Source organism: Aquarana catesbeiana, linkage group LG04 (assembly GCF_042186555.1).
Source record: "Aquarana catesbeiana isolate 2022-GZ linkage group LG04, ASM4218655v1, whole genome shotgun sequence".
NCBI classification, from domain to species: domain Eukaryota; kingdom Metazoa; phylum Chordata; class Amphibia; order Anura; family Ranidae; genus Aquarana; species Aquarana catesbeiana.
Genome location: NC_133327.1, coordinates 548723825 through 548744248, shown reverse-complemented (window position 1 = coordinate 548744248; position 20424 = coordinate 548723825). Strand labels below are relative to the sequence as shown.

Below are 20424 nucleotides of genomic sequence, written 5' to 3'. Positions count from 1 at the left end.
TCTGTTTAACACACTGTGGTCAGAGCTATTGAATGTTACCATAGTAACATTGTACTACTGTGGGCAAGTGATCAGGATGGTGGGCTTTTTTTTTTTTTTTTTTGTAATTTTTTTGTAATTTTTTTTTTTTTTTTTTTTTACTCATTGTTTGCTTATAGCAGTGAATTACATTGCTATAAGCCTGCATTTTACGTAATGAAATTGATCATTTAGTTTGTTGTGATTATCTGTGATTGGTCAAAGCTAATCACAAGGTCCAGGTGGGCTCTGTGATTGGCTCTCTCTGTATCGTGTGATCAAATTAACCACACCATCAGCACTTCCTCACAGCTGTTTATTAATTTTTTTGTATGCAGAAATCATCATAATGGAAAATGCAGCAATATGCGATCATGCTCTTGCTGTGAAAAGGCTCTAGGAACTAGAAAAGCTTGGATGGGGGGAGGGTTGTTGTTTTTACCAGTGTATATTGACATCTTTTTACTTTTATACAGGAAAATGGTGGAGTTCTAAGAATATTCCCTGAAGGCAAATCTCAGTTTGCTGATATTGAACCAAAATTTGACAGACTATTGTTTTTTTGGTCTGATCGTCGAAACCCTCATGAAGTTCAACCTGCCTTTGCTACAAGGTAAAGTGTACTTGACTCTAGTTAGCATCTCATTCGCATGACGTGAACCAAATCAGCTTTCTGTGGAGCCGTTTCACATAAATGCAGTGCAACAGCAGTGTGATTTTGCTGCAAATTTGAAGAGTCCTCTGCATTTTCTGAGCACCGTGGTGTGATTCAGATGCAAATTTAAGGCTCTTTGCCTTCTGTGGGAAAGCATCTGAATTGCACATCTCATCAGTTTAAGTTAATGATAAAAAAAAAAAAAAACGCATGGGGGTGTGGTTGGATGGGTACAGATTTCAGGCTGGGTAAGGAGGGGGGGAGACTTCTTCCTCACAGCCCTGGCCAGTGGTTGTGGGGGTCTGAGGGTAGAAGCTTATTGGAAGCTTGAATCCCCCTTTTAAAAAGGTTGCCTCCAGATCCTATCCACCCAACCCCCACCCCCCCCACCCACCATGTGACATGAGTAATAGGTTCATCGTGATGAATGCCGCCACCGACCTGGGAACAATAGCTGAGCACAACAAACCAAACTCTAATTAAATTTTTTAATATTCAGAGCAAACTCTCCCTTCCATGCATGTCTTCATGCTTTATTTTTCTGAGAAATGGCCCTAAAAAAACCTTCCCTAGCATTTCTGGCTGCGCCTATCTTGAGTAGGGGCAAATGACTCATATATAGCATGTACTTCCTGAAACCCATCTGCCCTTAGCTCAGGCATGCAAACCAGGAAGTAAAATAGGGAGTAAATACATAGAAATTCGATTTACTTTTCTATCTATTTACTAATGCTACAAGCATAAAGATTAAAAATAGTCCATGTTGGTTGAGACAAATAGTTTTATCCGTTCCGGTTCTGCCCCTTTGTTTACCTGGCCACCAGCGGCCAGGGAGTAGCCGATCGGCTGCATAAAGGGCCAGAGGGGAGAGTTGAAGTCTAATAAACCCCAAATCTCTCCATAAAGATGACCTCCACCCCACCGTGCTTACACGCAAATGTGAACGCATACGTTACTCCTTTTTTTCCCCACAAATAGAGCTTGCTTTTGATGGTATTTGATCACCTCTGCGTTTTTTTTTTGTTTTGTTTTTTTTTTTGCACTATAAACAAAAAAAGAGAAAATTTTGACAAAAACATTTTTTACTTTTTGCTATAATAAATATCCCCAAACAATATATAAAAAAACTAATTTCTTTCTCATTTTAGGCAAATATGTATTCTACATATTTTTGGTAAAAAATCGCAATAAGCGTATATTGATTGGTTTGTGCGTCTACAAAATAGGGGATAGATTTATGGCATTTTTATTATTCATTTTTTTTATTAGTAATGACAGTGATCTGCGATTTTTATCGTGACTGCGACATTATGGCAGAGACTTTTGACACTATTTTGGGACCATTGTCATTTATACAGGGATCAGTGCTATAAAAATGCACTGATTACTGTGTAAATGACACTGGCAGGGAAGGGGTTAAACACTAGGGGGCGAGGGTTTAAGTGTGTCCTAGGGAGTGATTCTAACTGGGGAGGTATGGGCTACCACTCGCATGACATGAATTGGGCTAACTTTAATGTGGCTTTTTTTAATTCCATTAAGAAAGGAAGTGTTTTTTTTTTTTTCCAAAAAAAATTGTGTTTGAAAAACTGCTGCACAAATACCGTGTGACATAGAAAAACCATTTTATTCTATAGGGTCTCTGATATATATCACACATGTATGTATGTGTGTATATATAAGTAATAACTAAGTAATTTTCTAGCAAAAAAAGTATTTTTTTTTCCCTATCTAGTAGCGAAGTGTCAGAAATGGCCCGGTTACGAAATGGTTAAAGCAGCCAGTCTTTTTAACTGCTTCCTGCCCACCGTTTTGTCAAATGAAGGGCCGGCGAGAGCACTTTTTTTTTCCCTCCATTTGTTTAGCAAAAAATAAAAAACCCCAGTGGTAATTAAATATCACCAAAAGAAAGCTCTGTCTTAAAAAAATATTTTAAAAATGTAGTTTGGGTACAGCATTGCATGACCATGCAATTGTCATTCAAAGTGCGACAGCTGAAAATTGGCCTGGGCAGAAAGGGGGTAAAAGTTTCCAGTAGGTTAAAATACGTGGTTAAAATACGCCCTGATTCAGATCTACTGTATCTTCTCTTTGGCCCTAAATGTATATCTGTTGTACGAATGAACTCCTGATTGGAGGTTATCAGTGCTGCTTATTTCAGTATGATTTTCAAAAGAATTTTCTCAAATTAAAGTAAATCTGGTGCTCCTATACCAAGCTTTCCTGCTGCAGTCCTGCCAGGTCCCATTACATACATAATTGACAGTGCAGGATCTGCATGTCTCCTAAGAAGTTTTTAATTTTACCAATTGGACAACACAAAATTTAGGGCTGCTGGGACAGTCTTGGAGACACCTGTGTGTCTGCATTTTGTTCCGAAAGTTTTGACTGCTTTGAACAAATATGTTAAGTGCTGCATATATTGACAGTGCTATAGAAGTACCAGTAGTAGTAATAAATACTGTTTAACCACTTGTGCTCCAGAAGGTTTTACCGTCTTCGTGACTAGGGCGTTTTTTTTTTCTATTCAGCACTGCTCTATTTTAACTGGCAATTGCTCAGTCATGCAACATCGTACACAAATTACACTTATATCATTTTTTTCTCATGCAAATAGAGATTTCTTTTGATCACCTCCTGAGTTTTTTTTTTTTTTTTTTATTATATAAATTGAAAAAAAAAAAGACAAATTTTGAAGAAAAACTATTTTCTAGTTTTCTGTTATAAAACATATGAAGTAAAAGAAAATTCAAATTTCTTAAATTTTTTATTTTTTTTTTGTGGGCAATCTAACACTAACCGACTCTAGTCTGTTAGGGTCACTAAGCCCCGGTTCACACAGGGGCGGCACGACTTGCAGGTCGCCTCACCGAGGCGACCTGCACATGACTGCCACGGCGACTTGCAAAACGACTTCTGTATAGAAGTCTATGCAAGTCACCCCAAGTCGTCCCCAAAGTAGTACAGGAACCTTTTTCTAAGTCGGAGCGACTTGCGTCGCTCCTATTAGAACGGTTCCATTGTACAGAACGGGAGGCGACTTGACAGGCGGCTAGGTCGCCTGACAAGTCGCCCCTGTGTGAACCGGCATTTACTGACATTGGTGTCGCTAGTAACACTAACACAGTGATTAGTGATACTACTGTACAATGACAGTGGCTGGGAAGGGCCTAACATCAGGGGCAATTAAGGGGTTAACTGTGTGCCTAACCATGTGTAAAATGTGCTGCTTTTAGTTTCTGATCTGGCTGTTTTTGGCAGGAAACACACCCAGATCGCTGTTCCTATGCACACAGAGTTGTGTGTTTTTTGTAAACACAAAACCTGTGACTGGACACAGCCAATCAGCTGATTTTAACAAAGATCATTAACTGGTATCTGCTGCCAAACTCATGCTGTGTCAAGTTATAGCACAGAGTAGGGGGTGAAGTAGCTGTAGCTTGTTCCCCGTTTTCTCCTTTCTGTGCTTTTTTGGGAGAGGATTGGAGAAATTCAGACTTATTGGAAATTGTATTTCTAGGAATCTTCCAGGACAGCAAGCAACTTTCCACCCTTTTATACAACCTTCCTGGTTTTGATCTTTTTTAATCATTTTTTATTAATTTTTTTTTTTTTTTTTTTACCCTCATGCACTGGTGGAAGGTAGCCTTTTATATCAACTGAGGGACTAGGATGGTGGTGGTGGGGTGAGGGTTCACTGTTCTCATTGCATTTTTCCATAGAGGAAGAAACCTGTCATCTTTGATTGCTGTCATGAAAAATTCCTAGAAATACCATTTAACAGTAAGTCCTAAACGGGAATTAAAAAACTAATCTCTGTATTGCCTATGCATTGCAGTTCTGTAAAGTAAAGATATCTGATCTGCACATAAAGACAGAATTGTGTATATTTGCACTTTTAAATAGCCATAAACTTGGTTGATATTTACCTGTCACTGTAAACACACATCAAATTGTAATTTTTTTTTTTTTTTTTTTTACTCCCAGGTACGCAATAACTGTGTGGTATTTTGATGCGGATGAAAGAGCTCGAGCTAAAGAAAAATATCTAACAACAGGTAATTTCTTTCAAGTTGCTTAAAGCTGAACTCCAGCTTTTTATACACCTAGTTCATTTGGGCCAAGCTGACACAAATGATCTGTCCCTCACTAACATTTGAGGCTGCTGGATGTGCTGTAAAAACTGAATGTACAATGGGTATAGAAAATAATCGCTCTCCCTTTTCAAATCACATTATCTTGCTTTACAGCCTGAAATTACAGTTTTTGTTTTATCCAGCTGTATTTATTCAGTGCAACTTATAACATCCAAGTGAAAGATATAACGCCAACATGTCAGAAGAAAACAAAAAAAAAAACACTCCTGGTGTTAGCAAAAATGTACTTGTAAACCCAATCAGGTGTAGCTAATCACCTTAATTGCACACAAAACCATTATGACTTTCAACTGTGTTCAGCTGTGGTCATTTTGACTAGCTCAGCATGAAAAGAGCTTTCCTGGAGAATTGTCCCTAGTAGTGCAACTGAAGCAAACAAACTATGGGTGGCAAGGCACTGTCAAAAGATCTCTGGGATGAAGTTGTGGACAAGCACAAGTCAGGAGATGGATACAAAAAAAATGTCAAAGGCTTTATCAGTGCCTAGAAGCACAGTGAAATCTATTACCCATTTAAGCCCCGGAAGGTTTTACCCCCTTCCTGACCAGAGCACTTTTTGCGATTCGGCACTGCGTCGCTTTAACTGACAATTGTGCGGCCATGCGAGGTTACACCAAAACAAAATTGGCGTCCTTTTTTTCCCACAAATAGAGCTTTCTTTTGGTGGTATTTGATCACCTCTGTGGTTTTTTTTTTTCACTTTTTGTTATATTGCAGCCATTTGCTAAAATCATTTAAGTTCATTTTTTTTTCCTCATTAATGTACACAAAACACCCCATATTGACAGAAAAACACAGAATTGTTGACATTTTTGCAGATTTATTAAAAAAGAAAAACTGAAATCACATGGTCCTAAGTATTCAGACCCATTGCTGTGACACTCATATATTTAACTCAGGTGTTGTCAATTTTTTCTGATCATCCTTGAGATGGTTCTACACCTTCATTTGAGTCCAGCTGTGTTTGATTATACTGATTGGACTTGATTAGGAAAGCCACACCCGTCTATATAAGACCTTACAGCTCACAGTGTATGTCAGAGCAAATGAGAATCATGAGGTCAACGGAACTGCCTTAAGAGCTCAGAGACAGAATTGTGGCAAGGCTACAAAAAAAATTCTGCTGCACTTAAGGTTCCTAAGAACACAGTGGCCTCCATAGTTCTTAAATGGAAGACATTTGGGACGACCAGAACCCTTCCTAGAGCTGGCCGTCTGGCCAAACTGAGCTATTGGGGAGAAGAGCCTTGGTGAGAGAGGTAAAGAAGAACCCAAAGATCACTGTGGCTGAGCTCCAGAGATGCAGTTTCGAGATGGGAGAAAGTTGTAGAAAGTCATCCATCACTGCAGCCCTCCACCAGTCGGGGCTTTATGGCAGAGTGGCCCGACGGAAACCTCTCCTCAGTGCAAGACACATGAAAGCCTGCATGGAGTTTGCTAAAAAACACCTGAAGGACTCCAAGATGATGAGAAATAAGATTCTCTGGTCTGATGAGACCAAGATAGAACTTTTTGGCTTTTAATTCTAAGCGCTATGTGTGGAGAAAACTAGGCACTGCTCATCACCTGTCCAATACAGTCCCAACAATGAAGCATGGTGGTGGCAGCATCATGCTGTGGGGGTGTTTTTCAGCTGCAGGGACAGGAAGACTGGTTGCAATTGAGGGAAAGATGAATGCGGCCAAGTACAGGGATATCCTGGAAGGAAACCTTCTCCAGAGTACTCAGGACCTCAGACTGGGCAAAGGTTTACCTTCCAACAAGACAATGACCCTAAGCACACAGCTAAAATAACAAAGGAGTGGCTTCACAACAACTCAGTGACTGTTCTTGAATGGCCCAGCCAGAGCCCTGACTTAAACCCAATTGACCATCCCTGGAGAGACCTAAAAATGGCTTTCCACCAACGTTTACCATCCAACCTGACAGAACTGGAGAGGATCTGCAAGGAGGAATTGCAGAGGATCCCCAAATCCAGGTGTGACAAACTTGTTGCATCTTTCCCAAAAAGACTCATGGCTGTAGTAGATAAAAAGGGTGCTTCTAATAAACACTGAGCAAAGAGTCTGAATACTTAGGACCATGTGATATTTGAGTTTTTCTTTTTTAATAAATCTGCAAAAATGTCAACAATTCTGTGTTTTTCTGTCAATATGGGGTGCTGTGTGTACATTAATGAGGAAAAAATGAACTTAAATGATTTTAGCAAATGGCTGCAATATAACAAAGTGAAAAATTTAAGGGGGTCTGAATACTTTCCGTCCCCACTGTATATCGGCGTGCGGCGGTCGGTAAGTGGTTAAGAAGTGGAGGGTATTTGGTACAACACAGACCCTCCCTGGATCAGGACATTGCTCCAAACTGCATGAAAGAGCCAAGAGGAAACAGGTCAGAGAGACTACCAAGAGGCCTACAGCAACTCTGAAACAGTTGTAGGAATTTATGACAAAATGGTCATTGTGTGCATGTGACAACAATATCGAATTCTCCACAAATGTGGCTTGTATGGGAGGATTGCATGAAAAGTCACTCCTCAAGAAAGGCAACATGCAGTCACAACGGAGCATTGCCAAAATGCAGCTTGAAGATTCTGAGGCCACATTGAAAAAGGTGTTGCGGTCAGATGAGACTAAAATTTAATTATTTGACCTCAACACCAAATGATGTCTGGTGGTAATCCAATACAGCTCACCATCCAAATAACACCTTTCCTACAGTAAAGCGTGGAGGTGGTAATCCTGTTATGGGGATGTTTCTCTGCAACAGGGACTGAAGCACTTGTCAGGATAGAAGTAAAAATGGATGGGGCAAAAAAACATCAAATTCTTGAAGAAAATCTGCTGCCCTCTGCCAGAAAGTTGTTAATGGGAAGAAGCGTAGACTTAAACCCCATTGAAAATCATCTGTGGAATGGCATTAAAGACTGCAGTCCACAAACTCTTACCATCAAACTGAACTGAACATGAACAGTTCTGCAAAGAGTGGGCAAATATTGCAGAGTTTTAGATGTGCAAAGTTAGTCAAGACCTATTTCAACAGACTAAAAGCTGTAATTAAGCAAAAGGTGGTTCAACAAAATACTGACATAAGGCGGTGATCCTTTTTACAACTCGATGATTCCATAAATACAGCTGGATAAAAGAAAATTGCAGTGTAAAATGAAGACACACAGTTTATTTTAAAGGGGTGATTCTTTTCTATATCCACTGTAGATGAGGCTACATATAGCATACCGCACTGTGTTGCGGGTTGGACCCGAGACGTCTGTCTCATAACCAGAACACAATAGTCTATCACAGCGGTGCTCAGCCATTCTGAGAAAGCGATGATATATTCTAGCACTGGATACAAAGCTAAGCTTCCTCTGATTGGCTTAGTCAGAGGTGGGCTGATGTCACAACCTCTGACTCAGGCAGTTGCTCCAATTTGACCACTTCCAAGGCGAACAATAGAGTATGACTTGTCATGCAATTTGCAACTGTCAAATTGCATGACAAGTTGCACCGGTGTGACGGGGCTTAGGGTCATGACAATGAAAGACTTGTATTGCACTGGTCTAGTCATTCAGCACTTGAAAACACAGGTTGAAATTCCATGGGCAGATAGGGAAGATTAATGCAATCAAAATGACTATTCTACCCAAATTGCTTTATCTATTCAGAGTCCTCCCTATTCCAATTCCTTCCTATTTTTTGAGAATAGTACAAAAAAGAGTAACTTTGTTTATATGGGGCTCTTCTAAACCACGTATACCTATACACACACTACATCTTCCCAAAAATAAAGGAGGCCTGGGATACCCTAATTTTACTAACTACTACAGAGCAGCACATTTGGCCAGTCTGTCCAAATACCATGCAAAACAGGAAATCCCATTATGGGTATTTATAGAGGCTTCAGAAAATGACCCTCTATTAATATCAAATTTATTATGGCTTGATCCTAAAGACCGCTTTAAAATTCATAATCCCATAACCAAACACTTCTTATCTCTCTGGGATAAACTAAAAACCAAATATCAGTTACAATCTCCACACAATCCTCTCCTTTCTTTTATCAGAAATCCGGCCTTTTATCCGGCATGGATCTACCCAAATTCTTTTAAAGCTTGGACAACATCAGGCATTCAGACACTAAATGACTTCATAGCATCTAAATCATTCCTTTCATTCCCATCGCTTAGAGAAAAATATGATCTACCAAACTCTGAGATATTTAGATATCTCCAAATCAAAAATTTCTATACACCATTCCTAAAGGGGGATACACCATTATCCCAATTATCCATTTTTGAATCAATCTGTACAAAAGATCCATTTGCTAAAGGTACAATTTCATCACTTTATAATCAATTATATGGAGTAGCAAATCTTAATAGACCCTCTTACGTTCAGAGGTGGGAGGAGGACCTGGGACGAACTTTAGAAGACACGGACTGGTCTAACATATGGCTCACATCTAAATCATCTTCACCCAACATCTTAGCACTGGAGACAAATTATAAAGTCCTAACTCGCTGGTACCTTGTACCCGCTAGAGTGGCAAAATATTCACCTAATACCTCAGCTCTTTGTTTTCGAGGATGCCCAGAAATAGGCACATATTTACACATATGGTGGACGTGCCCAGTAATCCAAACCTTCTGGAAGGAAGTCTTCCTGATTGCATCTAAAATATTTAAAAAAATAATACAACCAGATCCATATTTAACTTTACTTAATCTAAAACCGGAATGGTTAACACTCTCTCAATTCAAACTTATGATCCAACTAATAACGGCTGCAAAACAAACAGTGGCCAAGGCATGGAAATCTCCTACATTGGTACTAGCAGAAACAATTCACAGAATGAATAATACAATGTCCCATGCTAAGATGGTAGCCATCGATCAAAATCAAATTCCAAAATTTGAAAAACTTTGGCATCCTTGGATAAAACAACAGTTCCTGTCAAACTTCAATGACTCTGTCCTGTTGCCATGGTAACAGATTAAATGACTTACAGAGACACCCATTCTAAGGCTTCAAAGAGAACTAAAAAGAATAATAAACTGACGAGCGGGACAACCTTGTGGACCATACCTCTACCTTTCAACTCTTTTTCTTCTTTCTCTTTCCTTTTCTCCACCTTACGATTAAAGCTCATTATCAGAATTTATTTGACCTATATACACTCTACTTGTAAACAATATGTATAGTAGGTATAAATCATTTAAATACCTACAAAAGTAACTAAGGAAATGATATATATCTTTAATTTAGGTTTACGTGAACCCAATGTTTAATATTTGAAATTTCATGATATTTACCTATATAAACCCTACTGTAAAACAATGAGCTTACTTTATAAATCCTTGTAAACTTACTTTATGTATCTTTATAACATTGTATACTCAATAAACTTTTTTGACAAGGAAATTCCATGGGCATTGCAATGACTGTCAAACCACATCCTGTTCGTATTATCATAGCATCAGTATTGATATTTTTACATTTATGGGGTCCAACACACACAATAAGCTATAATGGGACCTGAAACATTCTTCTTGCTGTTATTTGGGACCCACTAAATGTTCTACCCACTAAAACTGAGAATTTGTGGTTCACAATAAGCATGCTAGTAGCATTGTGTTTTATTATTACTGAATGTTTTATTAGATGGCAGAGCGAATGTCAGATTAAGGATGCATAACTGAACAGGTCAAGTTGCATGTTTTTGAATATTCAGCTGGAATTTCAGGGCCCATTTACACATTTTGCATTACAGCAATGCATATTTACATTAATTCAGTAAACACACAACTGTGCACTTGCATGTGAATGGGCCCTTAATGTTAGAGGCCTAACAAGACAGCCAGCATTTTCATTAGGAGATAGGAAATTTTAAGCTGCTCATTTTTCTGATGGGGATCATTCAGACATGTGTTCTGTGTTTTTTGTTTGTTTTTTATGAATCCAACTCAAATCTTAAGAGCAGTTTTGGGTTTATAAAAAAATGTTTATACTCACCTAGGTGGATGCAGCATTGGTCTGATGCTATATCTTTCCCTGTTGCCTCTACACTAAGAACTGCACGATCAAACACCGCTGACTGCTCAGTTCTCCCCTCCGCTCTGAGCAGAGACAGTCAGTCTTTCTGCTCTGCTTCTCCAGCCCTCACTGGAGCGCCGTTCTGTGCAGGGGGCAGAGATGGCTAGCTTTATCTCCCAGCGGCTCGCTGAGAGGCTGAGTCAGCTGCTGGTCCAGGCATCCGGGTGGATCCTGACTGTAAAGTTAGATTGTAACGTCAGCGGGTCACGGGAGTGTGGAACAAACTGTGAAAAAATCTTTGGCCATACTTCTCTTTTAGGGGAAAACTCAAGCCAAAACTTTTGCCTGTGTTTTAGTTTTATATTATGAGTGGGGAGATGCATCCTTTTCCATCCTTTTTATAAGGGACTGTTCATGCTATGTGCAATTAATTGCATTCTTTCTAATTTTTTCTGTGCTATGTTCACATCAGGATGCAGTGTTTTCACTGCATTTTAAAGAGGATTGTGATAATATATAACTGATTTGCATAATATTATACCTTTCTGGGTGGTGCCCTGCATGGCACCACACAGCAAGGGCAACGCACCACACTCCTTGATGAAGTGCCAATGTGCACTTCACATAAAATTTCAGATAAAAACAGGGGAGCTTATCACACTGCCCCTACAGATGGCTTCCTGCACCTGGAACAGACAGCTGTTACACACTAAATCGCTGCGGTTTATTGTGTGGGGCATTGTAAATGGGTCCTAAAGGTTTATGTCAATTATACAGCTCATTGACATGCAAGGTGCTCACTACAGCAGTGGTGGTGGTGGCGTCCAATATTTTTTCAATTGTAAATGACAATTAATACCCTTACTACTACACAATCATATTTAAGAATCATAATTTTCTACCTTTTTTTTTTTTTTTTTTTTTTTTTTTTTTTCTTTCTTCAGGAGAAAAATCTGTAAGGATTGAACTAAACAAGTCATCAGATGGAATTGTGAAAGAAGTCTGAAAATGGATTCAACAGCAATTCTTTCTTTTATGTAGACAATATTTGCCAAGTGGCCTGGTAACTGTGTACTTGCTGAAATGCAGCGTGTACAATGGAGCCCCCTTCAGAGGCGTGTTTATGTTGTGAATGTAAATAGTAAAAAAAATGTATTATAATTCTATTTTATCTGATGTACCAAAAACTGAAATTTCATTACTGGTCTAATGCACACAGACCAATCTTGACAATGCTTTTATGAAAAATATAAACAGACTATATCTATATATATCTGTGCATAACTGCACTCTTTAATTAAATGCTGATTTTTGTTTTTATTAACCTGATCTTGAATTTTTCCAAAAGTAGAAAATGTACTCGTATCCATTTATTTTGTTACAAGGTACAATGTATGAAGTAACTTGATAAAACCGAGTTCATTCCTACATTATTATTAGCACACCATACATGCTTTTTTTAAAACTTTTATCAGAACTAACAATCTATGTAAAACTGCCATGTTTGTATTTTAACTCGCTTGCGTTTTTTGTTAATTCACCTTAAAATGGTAGAATTTACTAATTAAGAGTTTAAAAATATACTGATTGGATGATCTGCTGGAAAGAACACATGATTGTATTATTCAGTTGTCAGTTTTATAGGTTCAAAGTGTTTAAAATAACAAATTTTGCAGAATAGTTTTTGGGAGAAAAGGGTTTAAACTGCATTCATTCATTTTATTGAAGGCGTTTTCCTAAAGTACACCTGTCATTGGACAACTTCCTAATTGTTGTTGCTGTTCTGATTCTTAAAGCTATTTGCCTGGCTTCAATATATGAGTCGCAGACCTCAACCAAACAAAAAAACCTGAGGGACATCATAATTTCTGTACTTGCAGTGGATGCCCCATATTTCTCCCATGACTAGTGTCCTCCAAAAACGTGATTGAACCTATATGTTTGAGAAATGTACATAAAGTTGTTAAAATATTTTACTGGCATGTTTAACTTGAGTACATATTAACAGTTGTGGTTGTATTACTTCAGTTAATGGATAGATCATGTACACATAAATAGCTGATATTCAGACAATGGTAAACTCTTATGTGAATCTCTCTTCAGATTACTAGATCTATTTTTGATAAATTCCAATCCTCAAGTACCTCCAATAATGCTTATGTCATCTGCTGCTACGAAAGAATTTCCATAAGTACTGACGCAGTGAAATAGACTTATTTATCTTAACCTGAATAAAGAGAGCCTCAAAAGATGATGGGAGAGTGCGATTGCTAGAACTAAAAAAAAAAAAAAAAATGGAGCTTTATTCCTTTGTTTTAGCTTGAATACTTAGTGCCTTACGTTGTTGAATTGGCGTTTCTTGGGAAAACTGCTTTGTTTGTAGGTGTTTCAATCCTTCTTTTTTTTTTTTTTTTTTACCCCCCATATTTTAGGGCACTGTAGTGCTTGGGGCTTAAGAAAAAAAAAAAAAAAAAAAAAACAGCTGCTTTGTGTGCAATATTTTATTTGATGACCCCCTTTCGTAATATTTTTACACCACTCGATGTCTTCAGTCTTCTGGGTTGAAAGACACGTGGTGACTTTGGGGGATATTTACTAAAGTTGGTGCACACCGTAACCAATCCACTTCTAATGTCAGCTTGTTCAATTAAAATGATGCTAAACACCCACTGTGACATTGTCCCTTCTATTTCTATATGTGGATGATGGCACTGTAATTATTTTAATAAAACAAACTAACTACTTTTTTTTTTTTTTTCACTAATTGATATACAGCAGTCGCATGACCCAGCTCCTTCCCAGCCTGTCTGAAGGGAAAAATAAGCAGGAGGAGCTTCTAGTCCTTTGCTGCTGGTCACATATTCAAAATTAAAAAACAGCCTTTGGAATACAGAGAATAAAATATATATCCATAAACTGTTTTAAATTGTCATACAAATATATGTTTGAAATTAAATATTTATTATTTTGTGGAAATAACATGGTGTGGGTGGATTTCTGCCAGTCACAGGCTGTGTCCCGTCTCTCCAGCCTGTGTCTTATAATAAGAGGGAGGTGAATCAAGATGTAATAACCCGCCCTCATTGTGTTTTAGTTGGTTAGTGGGCATGGAGGAGGAGGGAGTGAATGGGTTGTTGTTTACGACTGAGTATATGCCTACATGTGTGACTCTATAGTCACATGGGCCGCTCAGATGTGATAGGGAGGAAATACTCACCATAGAAACTCACTGAAAACTGAGCATGTGCAGAGTTGCCACCACAGCGGCAAAATTCCTAGCTTAACTGGGGATATGGACAGAAGGTGGAGATAGCAGCAGGATCAACTAGTTTGTGGTGGCTTTTTTTTTTTTTTTTTTGCAGAATACAGTAAAACGAATCTCATAGTGACTGAATAGCGCCTGAAAAGCGCCTCTCATGCCTCCCCAGTGTGAAAACACTCGGTACAGAAAAAAAGTCTTGCAAGCAGCATCTTTTGGGGGGGGGGGGGGGTAGGTGGATTGGGACCGGTGTATACATTCAAATGATTGGACAGCGCTGCCAAAGTGCTTCGGCAGCGCCGCAACACAGGCACTTTTAGCCTTTTCTTCAGGCCGCTAGTGGGGGTTAAACCGCTAGCGGCCGAAAAGCGAGCTAAAGATGACCGCTAAACTTTACCGCTAACACACCCCCTCCCCAGTGTGAAAGTAGCCTTAAGCTTTGACCATAAAACCATAAGACCATAAAACCTAGAAGCTGATTGGCTACTATGCACAGTTGCACTAGATTCTGTGTACACCTGTTTTTTAAATCCCCCTCCACTGAGCCCAGCAGGCCTTAGCTCGAAAAGCGAGCTAAAGATGACCGCTAAACTTTACCGCTAACACACCCCCTCCCCAGTGTGAAAGTAGCCTTAAGCTTTGACCATAAAACCTAGAAGCTGATTGGCTACTATGCATAGTTGCACCAGATTCTGTGTACACCTGTTTTTTAAATCCCCCCCCCCACTGAGCCCAGCAGGCCTAAGCTACCCATACAGTTGTCTGTGTTTTTTTATTTTTTCCCCTTTTCAATTCAGCCAGCGGGTTGAGTGAAAAAAAAATGACTTAATTTGCCCATCCACACTTGTGTTTTTATATTCTGATAATGTGGAAACTTCCCCCAGAATACACAAATCAGTGCTGCAGTCTATAATTTGCAGCACTGATGAAGCAGCTAAAATCCTACAGGGTGCTTAAACAGAAGTTGATGCTGGATCCACTTCTGTTCAACCACAGTGGCCATACATGGATTGAAATTTGCCTGGTCCCTTCTGAACTGGTTGATTTTCAATCAATGTATGGCCAGCTTTAGAGTATCCTGTGACTGCAGGGCACCTTGGGGGGGTTGGTTGACATATATGTTGGGAGTAGGGGAACATGCATAGAGTTGGGCTTTAAAGGCTAAGTACACCTTTTGCTGAAAAAAGTTCCCATTTTGTATTGTGTGTGTGTGTGTGTGTGTGTGTGTGTGTGTGTGTGTGTATATATGTATATATATATATAGTGTGTGTGTATATACTCGAGTATAAGTCGAATTTTTCAGCCCTTTTTTTTGGCTGAAAGTGTCCCCTTCGACTTATACTCGAGTCACCGCCGTCTGTCTGCATGATCAGCGTGTCATGCAGGCAGACGGCGGCTGGCGTGTGATGATAGTGTTCGGCGGCTATTCCAGCATTCAAAAGCCGCGCCTCCTGCTCGTCTGTGATAGGCTGAACAGCTGTCAGTGTACCAGTGTCCGTGGTATGAGAATGAGTGAATGTCCGTGATAGGCAGTCAGCGGTCAGCCTATCACAGACGAGGAGGAGGCGCGGCTTTTGAACTGTGGAATGGCCGCGAACACTATCATCACACGCCGGCCGCCGTTTGAGGATGGAGATCGCCACAGGGAGGCTGCACAGGACACAGGGAGGCTGCACATTCACACAGGACACATGCACACAGGACATGTACAGGGACACAGGACACATGTACAGGACACACATGCACAGGACACATGCCCAGGGTACAGGTAGGCTGCACAGGAGGCAGGCAGCTGCAGATGGGCATTGTTGACCCTCTGCATTTCTCACCCTCGTCTTATACTTGGGTCAATACATTTTTCCCAGTTTTTTGTGGTAAATTAGGGGCCTCGACTTATACTCGAGTATATACGGTGCATATATATATATATATATATATATATATATATATATATATATATATATATAAATTTTATTTTTTTTTTTTTTCCATTCGAGCCTGCAAAGCTTTGCAACTATGGTCAGTGGATTGTAGAAGTCAAATTTGAGTGGGAGAGGGTAGTGTGAACTACTTGCAGGAACCTGCACTGGAATCGCTTTGGTTCTTGCATCGAATATGTGTGAACCTAGGCTCAAAGTTAGTACAGTGCCACTAGGGGTCAGTCTTGTCAGCAGAATAAATACATTCCAATGCTGTTACTTGGAAATGTTTCAGATCTATGACAATTTATTCCCAACCCATGGGTGTGGCTGCTAGATGCTCTCAGGTTGAAGGAGGTTGCTCATCGTAATCTGAGATGTCGCCACCTAACTGCATTGAAAGACCGAGACCTTTTTTATTTTATTTTTTTTCCTTTTCATTGTAGTAGGAAATCTATGTACGTGGAATAGACCTGTACAGGGAAAAACTACAGCCTAATTTTGGTTGAGTTACTAAAACTGGAGAGTGAAAAATCTGGTGCAGCTCTGCATAGAAACCAATTGGCTTCCAGGTATTTTTATTTCTGTCAAAGCTTAAGACCCCTTTCACACGTTTTAGCGCATGAAAATTGCCTCCCTTTCTCTACAGTGTGTGCTTTCACACTGGGGCGGTGCGCTTGCGGGATGTTAGAAAAAGTCCTGCAAGCAGTGCTCCTAAAATGCCCCTGCCCAGCATTTCCAAAGCACCTGAAAAGTGCTTTGAAAGCACTGCAAAATGGATCTTTTTAAGATCCCGTTGTCACGTGACCTTAAATAAACCAGCCTGAATAGTGGCGCTTTAGCATGAAAGTAGCTTAAAGGATAAGTTCACCTTTCGTAATATGTTACACCCATATTCAGGATGTAACATGTTACAAACAGACCAGCCCCCATACCTCCCCAGTCCCTGCTGTGACCGCTAGCACGGTGGTTCTCATCCCTGCTAGCTGTCACCCTCCCTGCCTGGCCGTGTCACTGATTGACAGGGCTCTGCGAATGGGAAAACTACAAGGTCCGGCAGCCTTTGCACCTGTCGGCTTGTAGCTTTCAGTGAATTACCAGCTCTGGTAGTTCATGCTTACTATGAGATTGTATCTGCTTACCGATATGGGCAAGCAGCTACTCTGGCATATCTGCAGGAGACCTGCATCCCACCAGCGATCTACTGATTACTGGTGCAATGCTTTACAGGCTCCAGAAAAAAAAATAATAAATGCACATATATATATATATATTTTTTTGTTTTCTAAAACCTGAACCTATCCTTTTAATTGAACAAGCTCAAGTTAAAATCTGATTGGCTACCATGCACGGCTGTACCAGATTTTTGCACTCTCCAGTTTTAGTAAATCAACCTCATTATGTCAGCTAATAGAATTCGTATGTAGTGATGAAGGCTACATATGTTTATTTGGAAGTGGAAGTTGGCTTTATATCTGCTTCTCAAGAAGGTATACAAGAGTAATAGCCACATAGCTACTGTACTTTCCTGGGCTTTGAGAAAGGACTTTTGGCTAGCTATTTGTGCTGTTTTCTATTGCACAGCCAGTTTTGTGAAGTGCCGTGTGAGAGGATGAACAGTTCTTTTCTAAGTTAGCACACAAGCTTTAACACTATTCAATTCATTAAAAAAAAAATCTGTTCACTAACAGCTGATAGGTGAAGGAGTGCCCCTGATTTAAGTACAGGCTCCTGTATAATCGTCTAAACTAGTACTAAATCCAGTTACTGTGAATATGGAAAGCAGGATTACTGATAGCCATGCCACCACAAGGTTTATTTTATTTTTAAATTGCCCTGAGAATATTATGCGATGAATTCTCGCACATTATGACATTGCCTTGCAGGGAGACTTTTTTTCTTTTTACAAACTTTACTACCACTTTAAGAGACTGTTTTCGTTTCATATAAATGCTGTGCATATTATTTTGAAACTAGAGGATTACTCTGTTGCTTCTACCAGTGCTCATTCTAGTCATGGATATTTTAGAGCCTTTTTGGTCTCAAAGACTATCCTATTACATCAGGCATGTCCAAAGTCCGGCCCGTGTTCCGGTTAATATGGCCCCCCTGGTGATTTGGATATATATATCTTTTGTGGCCCCCCAGGGCCACAAAAGATATATATATATCGTATTTATCGGCGCTGCCTCAGAGTACATACAGGAAAATCTCCTGTTTACTCAGTGGCGTCTGTAATAGGAAGTCCCGTCTCCTTGGCTCCTTTGTAGTAAAGAGGCTGCCGAGTTAACAGGAGATTCTCCTGTATGTAATTTGTTGGCGCTCGTCCCGCCCCCCTCCCTGTCCCCTCCGAGGCTGCAGATGGGCATTGATCAGGCCGCACTGATGGCAATGGTGAGGCTGCATTCATGGCAATGGTGAGGCTGCATTCATGGCAATGGTAAGGCTGCAGATGGGCACTGACCCTTATTCTGCTTCACAGTTCTTTTTTTTAAGTTTTTTCCTGAAACTTCCCTCTTAAAGTGAAGGTGCGTGTTACAGTATATGCTGATAAATACGGTATATCCAAACAATGGCCAAGCTCATTCTTAGTCCTGAGCGGTGCTCGGGGATTCGTTTGGAGCCACAAAAGATATATATATCCAAATAACACGCAAGCTCATCACTTCACTACAAAAGCAAGAGAATTTAGTGTATTAGTGCTTGGACGAACACACTAATGCCCCGTACACACGGTCGTATTTTCCGATGGAAAATGTCCGATCGGAGCGTGTTGTCGGAATTTCCGACCGTGTGTGGGCTCCATCGGACATTTTCCATCGGATTTTCCGACACACAAAGTTGGAGAGCAGGAGATAAAATTTTCCGACAACAAAATCCGTTGTCGGAAATTCCGATCGTGTGTACACAAATCCGACAGACAAAGTGCCACGCATGCTCAGAATAAATAAAGAGATGAAAGCTATTGGCTACTGCCCCGTTTATAGTCCCGACGTACGTGTTTTACGTCACCGCGTTCAGAACGATCGGATTTTCCGACAACTTTGTGTGACCGTGTGTATGCAAGACAAGTTTGAGCCAGCATCCGTCGGAAAAAATCCTAGGATTTTGTTGTCGGAATGTCCGAACAAAGTCCGACCGTGTGTACGCCCTATTAGACTGAATTTTAATGGTTCAAAGAATGGCAGTCAAAATGGTCGGCCCTCGCACATGTTCACTTCATCAAATCTGACCTTCTTTGAAAAAAGTTTGGACATCCCTGCATTACACCAAGTGTTCCAACTCTTCCTCTATGGAGAAAGAAAACACCCTGTCAAGATGTTTGCTCCCCCTTGTGGGTATTAGCTTTATACCCATTTGGGGAGGATTTGTAACAAAAGGGACATCTCTTCGGATCTACTCTTGTTACCAGGGATGCTGCTGGTGGCAAGAGCATCCATCTTCCTCAGGAGAAGAAACCTAAAAAACATACTAAAAAGCATTTTCCCTCTTTTTCTGATCAGCAATAGTCCATTTGTTTCTTCACTCCCATTACCCCCACCTTGAGATCACCTAAGCTTGGCTTTTAGTCCATCCGCAAGTTTGGGGGCTCAAAGTCTGCCAAATCCTTAGACCGCTTTCACACTGGGGTAGTATTCAGGTGCTTTAGCGCTAGAAATCGCCTCTGCCAAGTGCCTGAAAAACACCACCTATTCATTCAAGTGTGATTTTTCACACTCGGGCCGTGCGCTTGCGGGACGTTCCCGAAAAGTCCTGCAAGCAGCATTTTTGGGGTGGGTTGGGAGCGCTCCCAAAAGGCCCTGCCAATTGGAATAAATGGGCAGCACTTCCGAAGTGCCTAAAAAAAACGCTTCAGAAGCGCCGCAACATGGGAGTTTTTAACCCCCTCTTTGGGGTTAAAAGCACCCTGCTAGCGGCCGAAAAAAGCGCCCTGAAAACAAGCAACGATTTACCGCGGCCGTGGCCTCAGTGTAAAAAGGATCTTAGAAAAGCCTATCTTTGAATTGTCCGGAGTGCAGGATCATTTGTTAACCTTTGCATACACTTGGACCACTTGATCTTAGATGCTTTGGAGCTCGTGGTGGTGGTATACCAGGACTACAAAATAGAGTTTTGTTCGCTGCCTCTCCCCTCAATTTCTCACCTCCAAGATTTCTGTCACCACAGAGGTAAGTAGATATCTTTCAAGCCTTTTTGGGTCTTCGTGACCAAGGTATCCATGATCCATGTCCTAGAATTTATCTCAATCTGTTTACCATTCCCAAAGCCAAAGGGGGTCCCCCATCTTAGATCTCAAAGCTCTGAAATTCTGCATAGAATCCAACAAGTCTGTCATTGCCTCCCTTCACCCAGGAGACTTTTCTGGCTTCTTTGAACATTAAAGGGG

At 40.3% G+C, this 20424-nt stretch overlaps 1 protein-coding gene across 1 annotated transcript in view; it reads left to right on the top strand.

The window, feature by feature from the left end:
- EGLN1 (egl-9 family hypoxia inducible factor 1) overlaps positions 1-12932 on the top strand; it is a 30945-nt gene extending 18013 nt beyond the window's left edge. The window contains exons 3-5 of the mRNA XM_073627939.1: positions 495-631; positions 4661-4731; positions 11804-12932. Of these exons, the coding sequence (XP_073484040.1) occupies positions 495-631; positions 4661-4731; positions 11804-11865 (270 nt within the window). The 3' untranslated portion in view covers positions 11866-12932. The remainder of the gene's footprint in view (positions 1-494; positions 632-4660; positions 4732-11803) is intronic.
- The last annotated feature ends 7492 nt before the right edge of the window (positions 12933-20424 follow it).